At 39.0% G+C, this 19150-nt stretch overlaps 1 protein-coding gene and 1 long non-coding RNA gene across 2 annotated transcripts in view; both read right to left on the bottom strand.

The window, feature by feature from the left end:
• Positions 1–6561, bottom strand: part of LOC139114850 (uncharacterized) — a 28459-nt gene extending 21898 nt beyond the window's left edge. The window contains exon 1 of the long non-coding RNA XR_011547975.1: positions 6454–6561. This is a non-coding gene — a long non-coding RNA (uncharacterized lncRNA). The remainder of the gene's footprint in view (positions 1–6453) is intronic.
• A 5224-nt stretch (positions 6562–11785) lies between these two features.
• LOC139114886 (uncharacterized) lies at positions 11786–15397 on the bottom strand. The gene has a single exon (XM_070676817.1). It carries the CDS (start codon positions 15395–15397, stop codon positions 11786–11788), a length of 3612 nt encoding a protein of 1203 aa, XP_070532918.1.
• Positions 15398–19150: the final 3753 nt, after the last annotated feature.

Below are 19150 nucleotides of genomic sequence, written 5' to 3'. Positions count from 1 at the left end.
TATATATATATATATATATATATATATATATATATATATATATATATATATATATATATAGTATGTATGTATTTATGTATGTATGTATGTATGTATGTGTATATATGTATGTATATATGTATATATATATGTATATATATATTCACAGAACTAAGGACAGAGTGGCAGAGAAAGAGAATGAGAGAGAGAGAGAGAGAGAGAGAGAGAGAGAGAGAGAGAGAGAGAGAGACAGAGACAGAGACAGAGAGACAGAGAGAGACAGAGAGAGACAGACAGACAGACAGACAGACACAGAGGCACAGAGAAACAGAAACACACAGGGACACGGACAGACAGACAGACAGACAGACAGAGAGGGACACAGAAACAGAGAACAGACAGACAGACAGACAGACAGACAGACAGACAGACAGACAGACAGACAGACAGACAGACAGACAGACAGGCGGAGTGAAAGAGAGACAGACAGAGACAGAGGGGAGACACACAGAGAGACAGAGACAGAGAGAGTCCATACGAGGGTACGCTTTCACTGCTTTCAGTCACTTGGTCAAGTCAGTTAAACTGTATCTGAACTAGGTACAGAGAGGAGGAATAATGAAGATATTATACAAGAAAACTGGATATCAATCACATGAATTGATGGCCCCTGGAGAACTGCAAGATACTCGTGGGAATTAATAAATTTATGGGTTTTCAAATCGTAAAATCCCTTAGAGCACATCAGTCTACTTCTCACAATCATTCTGTTTGTTTTCTTGTTTTTAGATAGTTACCTTTGTTCGAACAGTTGCCCACGGGAGAGATCTGATTCCTGTCATGATGCCTCGATCTGATTTACGATAGGTAAATGACTCAATCGGTGTCAAAAGACTTGGAAATACACGAGCTACAGAATTGTGACTGTTTAGTGTATCCCATGTGGAGTGACATTTGCATACTGGGCGAGTATAGTACACAGTTTCAAGTCGTTCCGGCAACATTTAGCTACTGCACTTTGTGATCACTGTGGAAATGACGACGTTGTTATGACGACCCTTGAAATGCGATCGTGAGATCAAGCGAATATTTATGCTCAGCTGCCGTCTGTTCTGATCTCGTAATACGGGTTACGTCGATCAGATTTTCAGCATTGCCATACACAATCATTGGTGTCGTGTTTGAGACGTGCCTTGGGGGGGAGGGGAATTCCCCTAGTAGCAATCACGGGAAATACATCGAATCGTACGAAATAGACATTGTCATTATTGCAACGCTGTTTGCATTCGCAAACTATCATCACGGTGTGTTAATCTAAAGGAAATAGTTTATCGAAACTTTATCAATTAACACACTTGATATAGTATCTAGGAAGGTATATTGCGAAAGAGTTACAGAGTAAGAGGCTTTCATTAATCAGCTTAATTCTTAAAACATGTAATAGTTTAAGCACAGGTTTAAATAATTGTAGTGCAGATATTTCAAAACGGCAGAATATTGCCTGCAGATCAAGAAAAATCGATTAACTTCGCATCGAGTAAACCTTTATTGGAGAACAAGAACTAGACGAGGCTAGTTGTGTTTCCAGTTTTTATTGAAATTCACTTTGTGAACAGAATCTTTTGACAGCTAGGCAATGTCGCTAAATGATGGAAAATGTATACGCATTTGGTAGAAAGTGTGCAATGGAAGATCTCGTTGGTCATTACAGTCTTTGCGTGAGTCATTATGTTGTCTTTTTGGGATTTCCAGCAAAAGTCTCCTTAGCATGTATAGGATTCGGAAAAACGTGCAGCTGGTTGGTGACTTTGAGAGATGTGGGTACTGGCTAAAATGTTGCCTTCAAAACGCTCCTAGTAACAGTCGTGACGACTCGAACTGTTTTCAAATCCATCCCCATATTATTTGAGTAAGCAACAGAATACCTTCACGAAGTCGCTTTGTTCACTCCTCTATTCCTACGTAGTACAATCGTCGAGTTTTCTGTCATATTTATGTGTTTGCAAGCGTAAAAGGAAATCAATCGTCGGTGAAACTTTGTCCGACGTAAGTCTGCTTTATGTCATGAAGATGTGAGCACATTATGCAGACTAGCTTTGAAAACCAACCATGTAGAATCACGCACGGAGAGATTTCCTGTACCAACCATCCCCTCCCGCTACAGAAATTATTTTCGAGGAAACAAACCGTTACAGAATTACATCAAATATAAGGGAGATCGATGTCGGATTACCGTAGGAGTAAGAGTAGATGTAAATATACAAATCTTCTGCAAATGCGAGGCTAAAGCCAACGGAAAAACATTCTTCATCAAATTTTGGGAGTGTTTTGTACGGCCCAGATGTAATGTATTTCACCTATATGGTACAGAAGGCAAGCCTTGGCATACGCATCCACTTTTATCTGAAATGAAATTAATGTATGACAATACGGCCACTTATTATGTGTACTGCCGTCGGAATGGATTTAGCGCGACTTTTTAAACCGAGGGAGCAGCAAATGGCAGATTTCTATTCCGTGAAAATCTAAAACGACTTGAAAATAATGTTTGGAAGATGCAGATGCAGTGTACAAACCGTGGTAACTATCACATGTGAAGTTATCTTCCATCAGTGAGTGTTCAATACTTGAACGTAGAAAGAGCGTAACAGCGTTTGATATTACCAGGAAGTAAAGACTTCCAACGTTGTACATGTTCTTCCTTTTCCTGTCGACTGAAAGTCAACTCCTCTATCTCAGAGAAATGTATATATCCTGATGAATGTGACTTATGGTATTTCCATAGCTACTAACGCGTTTATTTATGCATACAAAATGTGTTTTTTCTACTTGTAGTGTAGTCAATGAAGACATACACTGTCAGTCGACAAGGGTGATAAAAACAGTCACATCTCCTGAGCCTCAAGCAACTGTCACGTCTCGTGAGTCTAAAGACTAGAGAAATTCTCTCGTAATTTTAAACAAACTTATTCCAGAAATCACGTTTAACAACTACTCTTGGTAAAGCAATTCAAGATGCGTGTGTTTTCTCAAATCGGATTATTTCTTTGCTTCGTAGCAACTGACTGTTGGTTTTGTATCAGTGTCGTATTGTAATCTCCGAACCTGCCGCTCCCCATCGTATTTCGGTTCGTTTCCATACTTACTTTCTGTTATAGTGACGTCAACCTGTGCGTCAGGAACGAAATGATTTGAATACAATGACTGATTGGTGAAAGTTTCCAGCTGTCAGCTGCCAATCAACGCGGTAGCCAATCAAGTTCCTAGTGGGGAGTTGAACAAATTTCACAGCGTCAAAATCATTGGGATGGCTCAACGACGAAAGTTTTAACGATTGGCGAACCGCTATCGTTTCGTCAACTGTAACTTCTGTAGAAACTATCACGTTAAATAAATGAAATAACACAACCGCTTCAGATAACACATAAGTTTGACCTCTGGCAGTTTTAAAACCATTCTTTAAGACCCTAGTCAGAAACCCACAAGGCTGGTAAAACCTTTCCGGCATAGTGTTGGTAGGGGTTTTATTGTAAATATCAGAATAAATGTTAGCGCTTGCTTGTACCGCCATCAAATGTGAATTCAATCTACGCGAGTGTCACTATCCTACAACACCTTAACAGAGATTAAGATAAGTGAAGTCTTCCTCGGGAAGCGTATATCGAAAATTGATGACGAGTAAATCTCATTTATGGACACTCCTTCCAACGGCTTCTCCTCAGGAAATATGAAGCTTAGGTGGCATTCGCGATAAAACTTTGTTGAAACACTGCGCGACAAAATTAATGCCAAAAGTGTTTTAAGTTTCTTGGTCATAACTCGCTAAGAACAAAAAATCGACGATAATTTCGTTCTTGTGTAAGTTTTTTTTTTTTGGTTTTGAAAGGATACAAACCTGGGTTTTCGACAAGATCACCGCAATGCTTTGGATCAGTGTTTGGACGGCGAGTAGCTGTAACCGTTCCATGTTGCAATATTTTTATGTAGCTGATTGGCTGTTTTGAAATGATCGATGGTATTCAAGCTATCAGCTTCCGAGTTGCAATTCATTTCCAGTTTTTACTTGCTGAAATACATCGAAATACCAAATTCTAGTTTATATCGTTTTAATAGTGTTTGCCTGGTCATATTTTGTCTTTTTCTGTTAGTAAGTCGCTGTTTTACTTTATTCGGTAGATAAATGTTCTTCTGAAAGTATACATGAATTTCAAGTCCTTACTGAAATGCGTTTGCAAACAGTAAGCTTAAGATTGATATCTTTGGAAAGGATATAACGACTCACATTTCTTAAAACCGTTCTCACATATCGCTTGTGGAGGCTCATTTTGAAGCTCTTTGAGTAAGAAAATTTTCACCGTCTTAGTTTTGCGAATATCGAAAATTTAATTTCCCCCACAGCATTAACACCGGAATTGCGGCTATTTTAAATCTAAGCTATTGGTTAATATCGGGTAATTTGTTTCCCAAAATGTGCACATTGGCCCTTCATTCTTATTCTTGATTTGGTAAGAGAATGATTGAAAGTTTTCTTGAAGAAAGTTTAGGCAAAAGTGTCAGCATTTCAGTATCGAGACCGCATACTGAATATTTCCATAAAGTCTGTTGAATGGGAACAACACAAACCTAATGTGGTTTGAACGTGGGTACCTCTTATATGTACTCACGACACATTTTTCATCACCTTTCCCTCGTTGAATGTGTTCTTTGTTGATTCAAAACCGATGTACCACATTTATAAGCACATGTTGAACAACAAGTTTTTTTGAAAGTTACCTAAAAGCTGATAATTGTGACGGGATTGGCCATATAGACGATCAAATAACACAATGATGTTACTGAAGTTGCAATGACCAATGAGTCCAGTCACCCAGTAAATTTAATACTAAAAAATGACAATACACTGTAGACAACTTTCGACAACAAGGTGCAAAATGCACCACATTTGTTGGGCAGTGTAAATTTGCCATGACGGTAATACCACTTGGTACACATGCCTATGATGTTGGTCACTCAGAAGGTAAAACGACACATCGGAGACAGGTTTTCGGACTCTCGCGACAAATTGTTTGGTCTGGTGAATGTGTTGGCTATTTTAACTGCAGTCTGTGCAGTAAATAAAATCTTCTCCGTCTTGTTTTTTGTGCAAATCGAATATAACTTCCCCAAAGAGTCAATATAGGGTAAGATGGCCATTTTTTAATGTTCAAATATCGGTAACGTTTATGTAATGTGTTTCTCTAATTCAAAACTTCGGACAGTAACGTCTGGTGTTTATGCTTGATTCAGTAAAAGAATGATACAAAGTTTCCCTCTAGAGGAAGAAGCACAAGTTTAAAAAATTCTGTTTCGAGACTCATATTGACTTAAACATTTCTACACCAGCATATCGTATTTCATAATTAAAATACGCGGAAAAACCAATTAGTTTGACAAAATTGTACCCTTTTAGATAGGATCTAAGCAGAATTTCTCAAAAAAATTTAATTCAACTGCCAGGCGTTCATCTTAATATGAAGGAAAGGAAAAATATTCACAGAAATACAGAAAGATTTCATGTCACTTCGCTGAAGGGAAAACACAAATACATGATTTTACTGTATTGTGACATTGAGTAGTCGCGTGTCATAAATGATTTATGAACAAAACCAAATGTTGAAATACTTGATTCTTAGAAACTAACAGAGCAAAGTTGTCTCTTGTAGGGTTGACATCATGTCCTTCAGGAATCAACACCATCCTAATCTCCTCGCACCGCAGACCAGATGACATAAAAAGGCATCCAACTGATAAAATGTTCTTTTAAAAGCAAAAATAAAAATCACAATTTCAGAAATATGTATGATACAAGTCGCATTGACTCGAAGTTGTAGGATGCAAACAGCATAACTATCAATCTCGGGAAAACCCGGAAATATCAAACGTTGTGTTTCATGATACAGCTGTTCATTATAGTTTATTTTGGCGTGAAATTACGCAACATAAAATGTTATTTTGCCTAATAAAGATATCTTATTCGTACATGCTTATATTAATATAACAACTTTTCACCAACAAACACTTCAAATTCACCCGAGAGATACATACTTGCCATGTTGTATGAATGCACGGTTACTTTTACAGAAAACGTTACCACGTCATAGACGTTTACATGGGAATCCATCTGAACCATTTTGGTTAAATGTCATATTAGCAAAATATATCAATGACACAAAATGCGTCCAATAATGTTTTGTCGAGTAATATCTCTTTGCGCGGACCGAAAACACATAAAACTGAACGCACTGCATAAAAACCTGATCTCAAATTGCTTCAATTACGTTTCAAAAACTAGAAAGCAAGAAAATATTGGCCTTCGATTGTTCAGTGAAAAAGCAACAATATTTTTACTGAGGAAGGGTTCGAAGTGAAAACCGAACATACTTGACAGTTATGCTTTGAAATAATCTAAGGTTTCAGAAACCAGAGGTGACTTACCCATCTGAAATTGGCAAGATAGCTGCTCTTCACAATGTCCACCATGCACCGTCCACCAAACTGTACCTACACGCCACAGAGACTGAAGGAGAAAGTCCTCTAAACTGACCCCGAAAAGCGACCGAGCGCCTTTTAATAGTGGCTCCAGGGGTGATTGTTTGAAATATACATGACTACAAGCGCGATAAAAATGCGAACATTCTCATATCACATATTTCTGGGCCTATCGAAACTTTTCATCACGTGTATGATAAATCATTTATGCAGTGTGTTAAGTGAGAAACGCTGTTTCCCTCACGGAGTTATTGCCACGTGTAAAGCGTTTCAGAGACGGTGCAAATAATGTGCTTACACACTCAATTGAAGGCATTAAACGAGCATTTGAAGTTTCTCCCCATAAACTCATTCATCAATTATAATTTCATTGGGTGTATGCCAATACTAAATCAAAAGTTTCTCCACGCATGATGCTGACAAAGATGTTCATATCAGTTCTTGAAATCTGTATATGACTTTCTTTAATGCTTTGCACACCTGTAAATTTTTTGAAAGCTGTCGTCGGAAGAGAAGATATTCTGCTACAGCAACACGTCAATTGAAAAGAAATAGTGCGTCATCTTATTTTTACTTCCATAGTTATATGAGGGTTAAGAAAAATCTATTTATTTGTGAGAGCTGATTTTGACATACAGCAGTTAAGCTTGTACAATACGAGAATCTTAGCATTAGGCAGTTAATATAGTGCAAACTGTAACGGAGTTAAATATTTTTTTTCAAAACTTTGCATTTTTACCTTTTAATTGGAAAATGAAAGTAAGATAAGTAATGGTAACCACTGAAATGATATATAAGAGCTGCAAATCTTCCTAGACAATTGTGCACAGAAAAATACATACGATTATTGATCAAATTTCGTGTGTATTGGCATTTTGCATTGTTGAGAAAGGTTCACGATGAGTGATATCAATCAATTTACCCTGGCAAATGTTTTTGATATGTGCTTTGTTTATTTTTGTTGATTTTTGTTAACTTCTGTCGCTCATTTTTTTAATCGTCTAACTTTCAAAAGTGATGTACTTTTCAAATATGCGCCATGCTTGTTGATTCGCTCCTTTGCATATGAGTGAAGTAACGGTGTCAAAACGTTTTTATGAGGTGTTTTCCATTGCTTCGTCAAATTTATAACGGCAAAGATCATTAAATTGAAGATCATAGTGTTTTAAATTGGTGGGCGGAGCTGACGTATTGGGAGTCACGTTTAACGTTCATCCATGCTACTTAATCTCTCATCTATCTTAGTGTTACCCAGCTCAGCCCTTTTTATGGCCCATGAAGTAATTGTAATTTGGAGCTTTAAATACAAATCTTTGTTTGCCGTCCACGTGCTGGTAAGTTTTCAGAGAAAATGAAGAAAACAAACACAATGTTAACACTATTATGAATAAAAGTATTATCTTTCCAAAGGAAATTAAATAAAAATTGAACTTGTGTTAATACACTGTCTTGTGTTTTTTGTCTGTGTCTGGGTTTTTGCCTGGCTGGCTGGTAAGTTTTTCAAAAATCCAAGGACGGCAAACAAAGAATTTTCTTCCAATGGCCATCGGCTTCGAAGGAGCAATCATCTCTGCTTATCCATTAGGCCTGTTTAGGGGGCTTATCTTAATTGCCTGATGAGTCGTCTGCACTGCCATTATAAAAGTTTTTTTAAAATGACCCCAAAAATCGGGATGAAACCTCTAAAACTTTGTTGGCATGGATGGGGATGTTTCTGAGAGAGAGTAGACTGGTTTGACGGTTTTGCACACCTCAGAACGCTCCTTAGAAGTGCATCTCACACGACTTCTCTCTCTCTCTCTCTCTCTCTCTCTCTCTCTCTCTCTCTCTCTCTCTCTCCTCTCTCTCTCTCATTCATTTGCATATCTTTCCTGTTTTGTAGGATTTTTGGCGATTTTCCACTCTTTTGCTGCCACTGGACATATCACCATTGAGTGACCGGCATAATTGGATACTACATGGACCATACATTTGGTGTGTCACTATAAATTCTACGAATGCCTTTTCTACAATGATCACTACAAACGACCATCCATGGTATTTTATAACATTTTTTCCGCAGTTTTCTTGTTTATTTTGGGGAGGGGTTGCTTAATACAACAGAAGCTGAAATCAGTCATGTATTCGTATTTCGTCTGATAAATCGTATCAGAAGTGTATGATATGTGCTGTTTTGCTGTCTTGTGTCCATCAAGATCCGAACTCTATAAATCGTGCTGCCGTGCTTGATGCTTGATAAAACCCTACGTATCCGTAGGGCGAAAGAAAATGCAGTAGATTTTGATTATGTAACGAAGTGTTCCTTTGATAATTCTTTAGTCACCTTGACACATCAGATCGTCCATCTATTTGGTGAATAATACTTAATTGTTATTGTTTCTTTGCTTTTTCCTCCGCCTTAAATGTACAATGTTTTGAGTATGGGACGAGAAAGAGGGGAGAAGGAGGAGCAATGGGGAGGAAAGATGCACGGGAAAAATGAAGGCGTGTATTCATAAACTGCAATATCAACTACGCTTTTTAAGTCGCGATGGCATGCATCACTTGGTTGGATTAGAGGCATTTGGACATCAAGCAAGATGTCATCTTCTGGGTCATATTCTGGAAAACTTGTCTATTTATATGTCGACAATGAAAGATTGATTATGAGAAATATATGAATGACAGCGGTGTTTGTCTTTTTAGGATAAAGAGCTTAACACTTCAGTTTTAAAATGGCAATAATTTCGTACGAAGGTTGGATGAATGCTGTATCGAGAGATTTTCGTGGGTATTAAATACTTAACGGGAGAAAATAACGTCAAAAAAGATATTTTTATCGATATGCTTGATTTGTTTAAGGTGTTTCCACATCATTTGTTTTACCTTTCACAAGTTAGATATCGATAGAAATGTAGAGGACAATTTTTCATTTTCCGATTACTTGACATCGATTTATCAATCAAAATGAAGATTGTGGAACGACAATCCTTTTCGAGTCAGTACATGAGATAGCATCGAATAGCGAGCCCCTCGTAAGTTATTCGTAGTTTGAAGAAATGTGCATGTACGTACAACAGGTCGTATAGAAATGTATTCGTACATGTACGTTTCATGTATTATTCAAATATTTGACATAATCTCAAATGACTTAAAATATGATTCATACATATGTGCAAGATTCGCATAGTAAACTTATCACCACTTTAATCAAATGGCTTTATATTAACACTTCACATCCGAAAGCAAGAAATATTGATGTTTTCTCGTCTGTTAGAGCTATATGTTGTTATTTCATTGTTTTGTGTTTTTGGGGTCTTTTTTTTGCTATGATGACAGCCATTTTTCGAATTCAGTTCGTTCTATTGCAATCAACTCTCTGTCACTTCCACAGAAACTACGTGGTATGCGCTTAACACTGCGCATTTTCATTGCTCTGGCAGAAATAAGGGAGAACTTTAAAATAAGGTTTGAATATTTGGAAAATTCTTTAAATAGTCCTATCACTTTAATTCGACCAAAAGCTGAGCAATGCTTGAGAAGATTTTGCTTTAGCGTGTTATTCAGCCGGTAATTATGGAGTGACTCTCGACAGCGTGCGCAATTTTCCATTGTTACAAGCTGTGTAAAAGTTAATATAACCACACAGCTATCTATTGCCACATAAAGCCTGACTTGTTACAAACGGTCTGTAGATGTAATATCTAAGTCTCGCAAGTGCGATATCTCCTGAGACTAATATTGCGCAGGCAATTCAGAAACAAGCCCATTGAAGCACTATCATTCAGTTGAATGGCTACCGTTTCATTCTTTATGCATTTTGGCAAAGATTCAACGAAAGACTTCTTTCAAAGTCACCGTATAAAGTATTTTTTAGTGTACCAGAAACATTCATATGGTTTTCCTTTTTGTGGTTTTCTTTTATTTCTTAAAAAAAAGGTAAGGACACAATCTGTGCCTATATCATACTATTAGTTCAACGTATCTCCTGTACAATCAAATCACACCGGGAGGAGAGATAGGGAATAGTGATGAAGGAGACAGAGGCAAAGCGAGGGAAAGGGTTGAAACGTAGAGAAATATGAATACGAGGTAAAAATGTTGTCAGTAATTGTGATGTGTAGTCAACGACGATCATCGACCAATTACGTAGACATCTGCGCCCTTCGAGCACGGTGACTACGAGGGTCGTCCATATCTCAAAACATGGTCGGTTTTGAGACGCACGAACAGCATCATGGGGTCATAACCAAAGAGTGACACACTTACGATTGGAACAATAGTGACCTAGGGTAACCAGGTGTTTCTTCGTTTCATTTAGAACCTTAGTTACTCCAGGATTGCATATCAAACTGATAATGGCTGGGTCAGTTATTTCAAAAATCTCTCCATGTTCTCCATGTAGGCACACAGACCATGCATTTTCGAGAACAAAAGTTGATCAACATCGTTCCATTTCAAATGATCGAATGAGTTGGACATATGAATTGTTATTATTGGAATTCATTATCCATCAAACGAGCAGTTAAAAATTATGTAGGATATATATATATATATATATATATATATATATATATATATATATATATATATATATATATATATATATATATATATATATATATATATATATATATATATATATATATATATATATATTGTACGCCCTTTCACCACAATGAAAACATGGAGGCTCAACGTCAGGGATATATTGTCTTTAATGCGCATCGACCATCTAACACAATACGTCGCGATACAGTACGATACGATTAACGAAACAATTTCCCACCACCACCAATCAAAGGGACTAACATCTATACTCTGCCAAAGTATCTCGACCGTCTTATACACACATTACTGTATCTTGAAACCTTTAACTTGATGCATCAAACCATCAAGTTTACAAGTCGAAGAAACAAATCTGTTTCACTTCACACAAAAAACAAAGAAAGCATGGCGCGCTGACCAGGGGTCAAAGGTCAGCACAAACCAAAAAGCATTGAAAGTTATAGAGAAAAGAGGGCGCTATACTACAAAACTTTACTTTGAAATTTGGCCTCAACACTCCCGCCCCTGAATTGCGACTGTAGCAATTCCAAATATACAAAGAGACCAAATTTTGGCTGTCAATAGTCAGATGTTCAAATATATCACACAATCCGAAGGTATTTATTTCATCTCTGCCTCAACGAGAATGCACAATTTTGCGACTGGTCTTTCTAGAGTTGATGTCCTTGTCTTCACTCTGCATGACCTCACATCTCTTTCTTGTCTTTGAAAGTCATCTCAACTACTCCCATCAGCCAACTATTTCGGGGCACGGACTTGTCAACAATGAGCACAATATCTCCAACTTCACATTGCGTCTTTGTTTTTGCCACTTGGATCTCTGCTGTAGAGTAACCAAATACTCCTTTCTCCAGCGGAACCAAAATACATCCACCAAGTATTGAGCTTGACGCCAGCGCTTTCTTGCATAAATGTCATTCTTCTCAAACACTCCCGGCGAACTAAGTACTTTCGCTTGTGGGTGTATTAGCATGTTAGGTGTCAGCGGCAACAAATCATTAGGATCTGATGATGTTGTAGTCAATGGTCTATTGTTGATTATGTTCTCAGCCTCACAGAATACAGTACTGAGCGTCTCATCATCTACTATACGGGGCTGTTCTCTAAACAGACTGAACAAGATCTTCCTGGTCGTGCGGATCATCCTCTCCCACACTCCACCAAAGTGCGAGGCTGTAGGGGGGTTGAAATGCCACTCAATTCCTTCTACGCACAACACATCATTCATCTTAGACTGGTCTAACCTTTCAAGCATCTGTCTCAGCTCCTTCTCTGACCCTACTAGATTTGTGCCGTTGTCAGAACGGATACTCCTGACAGGACCTCTTCTTGCCACAAATCTACGAATTGCATTAATGCACGCATCAGTCTCCAATGAATGTGCAACTTCTAAGTGTACAGCTCTCGAAGATAAGCAGGTAAATATAACACCATACCGCTTCACCTCAGATCTTCCTCTGCGCACCATTATAGGACCAAAATAGTCCATACCACAGAACGTAAATGGTGATACCTCCGCCTCAACTCTATCTGCTGGCAAGTCGGCCATCATCTGTTCACAAGGCACTGCTTGATATCGCCGGCATGTGACACAATTCCTAACAACTCTCTTCGCCAACTGGCTCGCTCCATAAATCCAGTACCTCTCCCTCACCTTTGCCAATATGGCATTTCTTCCCAAATGGCCAACAGTGGAATGGGCATCTTTGACAATCATGACTGATACCTTTGCGTGCTTTGGTAATACTAATGGATGCTTTGTCTCATAGGGTAGGTCTGCTTTATTGAGTCTACCACCAACACGGATAAGACCCTCATCAGTCAACAAAGGATGGTATTTGAAAAGCGGACTTCTCTTAGAGACTGTCTTGCCCTTGGACAGAGCTTCCATCTCTTCAGTATAAGCCTCATTTTGAATGGCCTTCACTACAGCTACTTCACTCTCATTTAACATCTTTGGAGTCAAGCGCAGAACAGATTCTTCAACTTTCTCTTCTAATCTCCCAATCAACTTCAAAAACTTCTTCTTAGCCAAGATGACCCAGGACATCACTCTCTTTAACTTCCACCAACCAGAGATTCTTGTCACCAAAGAATCAATGACTGAAGTATCATCAGACTGAATGGTCACACAGCTAGTCTTTACTTCTGGATCATTCTCCTCCATCTGCATGGAAATCACTTGCTCCGGCCATTCATCTTCCTTCTGCCACAGATAGTCTGGTCCGCAAAGCCAATCACTGTCATTCAGCTCTCTGGTCGTCTTAACACCTCTTGATGCCAAGTCCGCAGGATTCACCTTGGTATCCACATAGTGCCACTGCTCAGGAACTGAAGCTTCTCTGATGATCTGCACACGGTTTGCAACAAAGGTGTGGTATCTTGCTTTATCATTCATGATATATCTCAGAACTGCTGTGCTGTCTGTCCAGTACAGAGTCTTGTCAATCTGAAAGTCTAACTCTCTTTGAACTATAGCGACCATTCTCACTGCTAATGTCGCAGCCGTAAGTTCCAATCGTGGTATAGTGACCTTCTTCAAAGGAGTCACTCTTGCCTTGGCAAAGACAAATGAACAATGTATGTCTCCATTTGCATTGACCTGTCTGATGTAGATAACACAACCATATCCGATTTCGCTGGCATCAGCAAAGGCATGCAACTCCCTGTGTATCACCTTTCCGAATTCTGCTGGCACATAGCATCGAGGAATCTTTACTTCTTCCAAGTCTTGGATGCTCGTTTTCCAGGCCTGCCACTTTCTAAATATATCATCACTTGGTTCGTCATCCCATCCAGCTTCTTGTTTGCACATCTCTTGAAGTACAGTCTTTGCAGGAATGAGGAGGGGTGCTATAAATCCAAGAGGATCATAGATCGAGCTTAATAAAGACAGCATGGCCCTTCTTGTCCCCTCTGTTTTCCTTATTTGGCACCTAAATTGGAACTCATCCGTCTCTGCATTCCATAACACTCCAAGTGTTCTCTCAATAGGAAGCTGCGATGATTCCAGGTCTAGGTCCATCAGCTCTTTAGCTCGATCCATCACTGGGATTTCCTTCAACACCTCTCTCTTATTACTCGACCACTTGGTTAGGTTAAAGCCGCCTTCCTTGCACAAAGTCTTCAGTTCACTTACCAAGTGAATGGCTCTTTCAACATCTGCAACTGACTTAAGTCCATCATCCATGTAGAAATTATTATGTAGAGTGTTGACTGCCTCTTGACTGGCATTACATCTGTTGTCTGTACCAGTTCTTCTGAGGCTATAATTACAGCATGATGGTGCAGATACCGCTCCAAACAGATGCACACCCATACGGTACACCTTAGGCTTCTGACTCGTATCGCCCTTTGGCCACCACAAAAACCTCAGCAGGTCTCGTTGACTCTCAGGCACTTTCACTTGATAGAACATGCACTCAATGTCACTCGAGAAGGCTACTGGATACTCTCTAAACCTCATCAGCACTCCCTGAAGATCATTCATCAGATTTGGACCAGGAAGCAGAACATCATTCAGGGATATCCCACTGCACTTTGCCGCGCAATCAAACACCACTCTGATCTTATCCGGCTTTCTTGGGTGGTACACCCCATGATGTGGTATATACCATTCTCTTCCCTCCTTTGGTTTCTCTCCATCTGATACTTCTTCTGCATATCCACTGGCAATTACTTTCTCCATAAAGTCTATGTAATCTGCTTTGAATTGGGGATTCTTACCCATTTTCACTTGCAGACCTTTCAACCGTTGTTCTGCCATCTGTCGGTTATTGGGTAATCTTACATTTTGATCTCTGAGAGGAAGATCCACCTGGTAATGACCATTAACTGTCTTGCAAGAACTATCCATCACCTCCATAAAACGCTTGTCTTCCCAGGACATCTCTCTTCTATCATCTACTCTTCTCTCTGGGAAGTCATAGTTCAGACTTTGTTTATACAACTTCTCAAGACTACTGTCAGCAAGGACAAAATTACTACAATTCTTCTCCTTTCCAGTCTTCTTAACGCCCCATGCAACCCATCCTAGAGGAGTCTTTGTAGCATAAGGACTTCCTGGTGGGCCTGTCTTCACATCTATAGGTGCATAGGCTGCTGGAACATTGTTGCCAATAAGCAGATCAATATTGCTGTTGATCTTCAGTCTAGGGAGGTCTATATTGCTGAGGTGTTCCCAGGTTGAAATATCCCTCTGTGAAGGTATGTGCCATTCCTCAATGGGTAAACTTGCCTTTGTAAATATAGGAGGCAGTTGCACTGGAACCCCTTCACCATTGATGGCCTCTATCTTCATACCAGATATCACTCGTGTTGGAATTTCACATGGAGCACCCATTGTCTCATGGTAAGAGTCATCCTGTTACCAGCTGCCTGCAACTTCTGCGCTAAACCTTCAGTGCAGAACGATACATTGCTCCCAGGATCTAAAAATGCATTACATCTTTCTGTCTTAGACCCTAAAATCACCTTCACTGGAACAATTGGCATAGTACAACCAGCACCACTTGCAGCATGAGCACTCATTGGCTGATCAGCGGTCATTGCACTTTTGGTAGGTGGTTGTCACTCTTCTGCTCCTTTTGTTGATTGAAGTCATGTAAAACTTTGTGGTGATTACCATTACACACTTCACAAGTTATCTTTGATTTGCATCTAGTTGCAACATGTCCCTTTCTGAAACACTTGAAACACACTTTCAATTTTCTCACCAGGTCTCTCCTGTCTTTCAGGGTCATCGTCTCAAGTTTTGAACAGCTGGCTAGGCAATGTGGTCCATCACAACACCAACACTTCAGACCACCATTCTCAACATTTGTTGCAGCAACAACCTTGCGCTGTGTGCGGTCCTTTTCTGTCTTTTGTCCGAAACCAAGTTATCTCTCCCATAAATTGGATCATTAAGCTTGGTTGCTTCTAACTGGAAGAACTTTACAAGGTCATTGAAACCAATTCTCTTTTGCTTCTCACGGAGACTGTGGACAACACTTCTCCACCGATCATGCATGTGGATAGGCAACTTTTGAACAATGTGCTTCAAGTTCTCTGAATAGTCAAGCACACCAAAACTACCAACACAACGGGTAGCAGCTTCACATTCTTTCAAAAACACTGTAAACTCATCAAGGGCTTTTGGATCGTCTGCTCGAATAGGTGGCCAGGATAACACCTTCTTCACATATGAATTAGCAATTACCTCAGGATCACCATATCTTCTATTCAGCTCTTTCATCGCAGCTGGGTAGCCGATATCAGCATCAAGGTATGAGAAACCAACCACAATACGATGAGCTTCACCTGTAGTGAATTGCTCTAGATAAGCTATCTTCTCATCATTTGAGCATAGTCCCTCTATCCTAAATTTAAATTGACGCATGAACTTGTTGTAGGTTAAACAGTCACCGTCAAACTTTGTTATTTCAAGTTTTGGCTTCTGTATTTCAATCAAAACATCGCTGAGCACCTTGTCAGAGACCTTTGATTTCTTAGGCATCACTTCAACCTTTGACATTGTCTTATTTTCCATACGGTCATTCTGATGACGCTGGTTTGAAGGCTCATGCTTTTCACTTGTAACATTGTTCTCACTGTTTTCACTGCCAACAGACTGGCTGTCAATATCACTTTCAATTTCGTCTAGCAGCTGACTTTTAGCTCTAGACACTGCTAACTTTGTCTGAACCTCATGTGACTCTGCTTGGTGCTGTAGTTCTATTTCCAACGATTTCAACTTCTTTTCCAGAGCTTGCTTATCTTTTATTAATTTCTCTCTTTCTTGTAACTCCAATTCTTTAGCCTTTTCTGCTAATTTCACTGAAGACATCTTGCTTTTCATTGATGTTTTAGAATTTGCCAAAGATCCTGCCTTGGTGACTGAGGACCCTGCTGGTCTGATAGCTTGTTGCTCCTCTGACTTACTTGAAAACCAGTTCTCTATTTTGGATTTCACATTTGTTATCCAAACATCCTTTTCATCATACCAACGTTCAAAGTGTTCAGCACGAGCATCTTCCTGCAACAACGCACAATACTTATCATTGGCATTCAAATTGCTCATATTTGTCCATCCACTTAGTGTAAGTGTCCTTGGCACTTTCTATCGGCGGATTTTCTGCTATCAGAGATTTTATCTCCTCTGATACAGACTTCAGACTTCTCCATGCTTCTCCAAGAGCCTTGTACTTTACCTCTTTGGCATACTCTTGCCCCTTGGGAGTTAGCGTCCTAGATCTTTTCTCCTCTTCCATTTTGAAGAATATCCCTCCAACAGAATTGTTTTGTTAATGAAGATGTACGCCCCTTTCACCACAATGAAAACATGGAGGCTCAACGTCAGGGATATATTGTCTTTAATGCGCATCGACCATCTAACACAATACGTCACGATACAGTACGATACGATTAACAAAACAATTTCCCAACACCGCCAATCAAAGGGACTAACATCTATACTCTGCCAAAGTATCTTGACTGTCTTATACATACATTACTGTATCTTGAAACCTTTAACTTGATGCATCAAACCATCAAGTTTACAAGTCGAAGAAACAAATCTGTTTCACTTCACACAAAAACAAAGAAAGCATGGCGCGCTGACCAGGGGTCAAAGGTCAGCACAAACCAAAAAGCATTGAAAGTTATAGAGAAAAGAGGGCGCTATACTACAAAACTTTACTTTGAAATTTGGCCTCAACACTTATATATATATATATATATATATATATATATATATATATATATATATATATATATATATATATATTATATATATATATATACACAATTGTGCTAGTTAAGCTATTCAAGAACCACAAGCGAGAGGTGATCTCTCTGACTGCCTGTGGCTAAATAAATGAAGTTTCCAAGTATTCGAAGTCCCTAGAAATTTCCACTCTGTGTAGGGCCGTAGCTTGACAAAATTGTCAAGAGGGCAGGACCTAGCTTAGCTGTGGGTTTGGTACTTTACATAAATTTACATACTGACTGTGTTGAAAATTCCAGGGGGCACCTATCCCAATACCCTTCTCCCGTAGGCTACGGCCTTACCATGCTCATTCTAAAATGTGTCATCAGAATCGATCTCAACTGAATTGATTCAGCAAGTAAAATTTCCAGAAAAAATGGGCTACTGCTTGTGTTCTCTAAAGAGAAGACCGAAATGTGACTTCAAGTGTGTCCTAAATTTTGTCATAACTCTCTCACAATTAGAAGCGATAGTCTCAGTTGTTCTGGACAAGAACATAAAACAGTTAGCGATGGTTATATACTATCAGATAACAATATCGTTAGGACTGAATACTATATTCCTAGTCCAATAGGTGGGGAGGGAACGCGGTAAACGTAATACTGTGTTGAAAGAGAAAAAGTGGTTACACAAATTCTGATGATTAGTGTGCTTTATCGTTGTGTCTCAAAAGCTTGAGGACGCAACTTTGAGAGAGTTCTATTGACTTCCCCACAAGCCAACGAACTAACTATTTCACTACTAGACTTTCGTTCAGTCCCATAGTTTCATGATGTTTTTAGATCTAGGTGCTTTGAAAATGCGTGTGGAAGGGTTTGCCGAGATGTTACCATAATGGTCATTTAATATTTAATATATCTTGGTACCTCTGAAAGTGCATCTTACGATGGACAAAATTTTCCAGTTGATTACAAGGGTCTGAAATAATTACCATTGATACATCTAGTCTCCACCATTGAGAAGATTGCAATTGTTTCGAAGAGTTGACTTTGATACTAAAGTCAAGGGTCGAATCTGGATAAAAATTCTATAAATAAAAAATAATGTTTGTAAATGATGGGTTTCAATTTTAAATTTAGAAATCTCTTTTTAAATTCGATATGGACTCGCCGCTTCCACTTGTCTGTTGTCGCGTTTGTTCTTTCTCATAGTATAATACTTGTTCTGAGATACAAATGCAAAACTTGAATCAGAAATATTTTTGTTCGATAGCAAAATAATCCCCTGACGTTCGAGCAATCGTCATGCGTGATTGAACAAAGTATGTACTGACTTTGCAGTGTAATCCCATAGTGCATTGCTATGCTTGACCGAACCACTGACGTAATGCATTTTCTGAGTTCTGAC

This window comes from Ptychodera flava, chromosome 16, assembly GCF_041260155.1.
Source record: "Ptychodera flava strain L36383 chromosome 16, AS_Pfla_20210202, whole genome shotgun sequence".
NCBI lineage: Eukaryota > Metazoa > Hemichordata > Enteropneusta > Ptychoderidae > Ptychodera > Ptychodera flava.
This window is presented reverse-complemented; position numbering and strand designations above follow the sequence as displayed.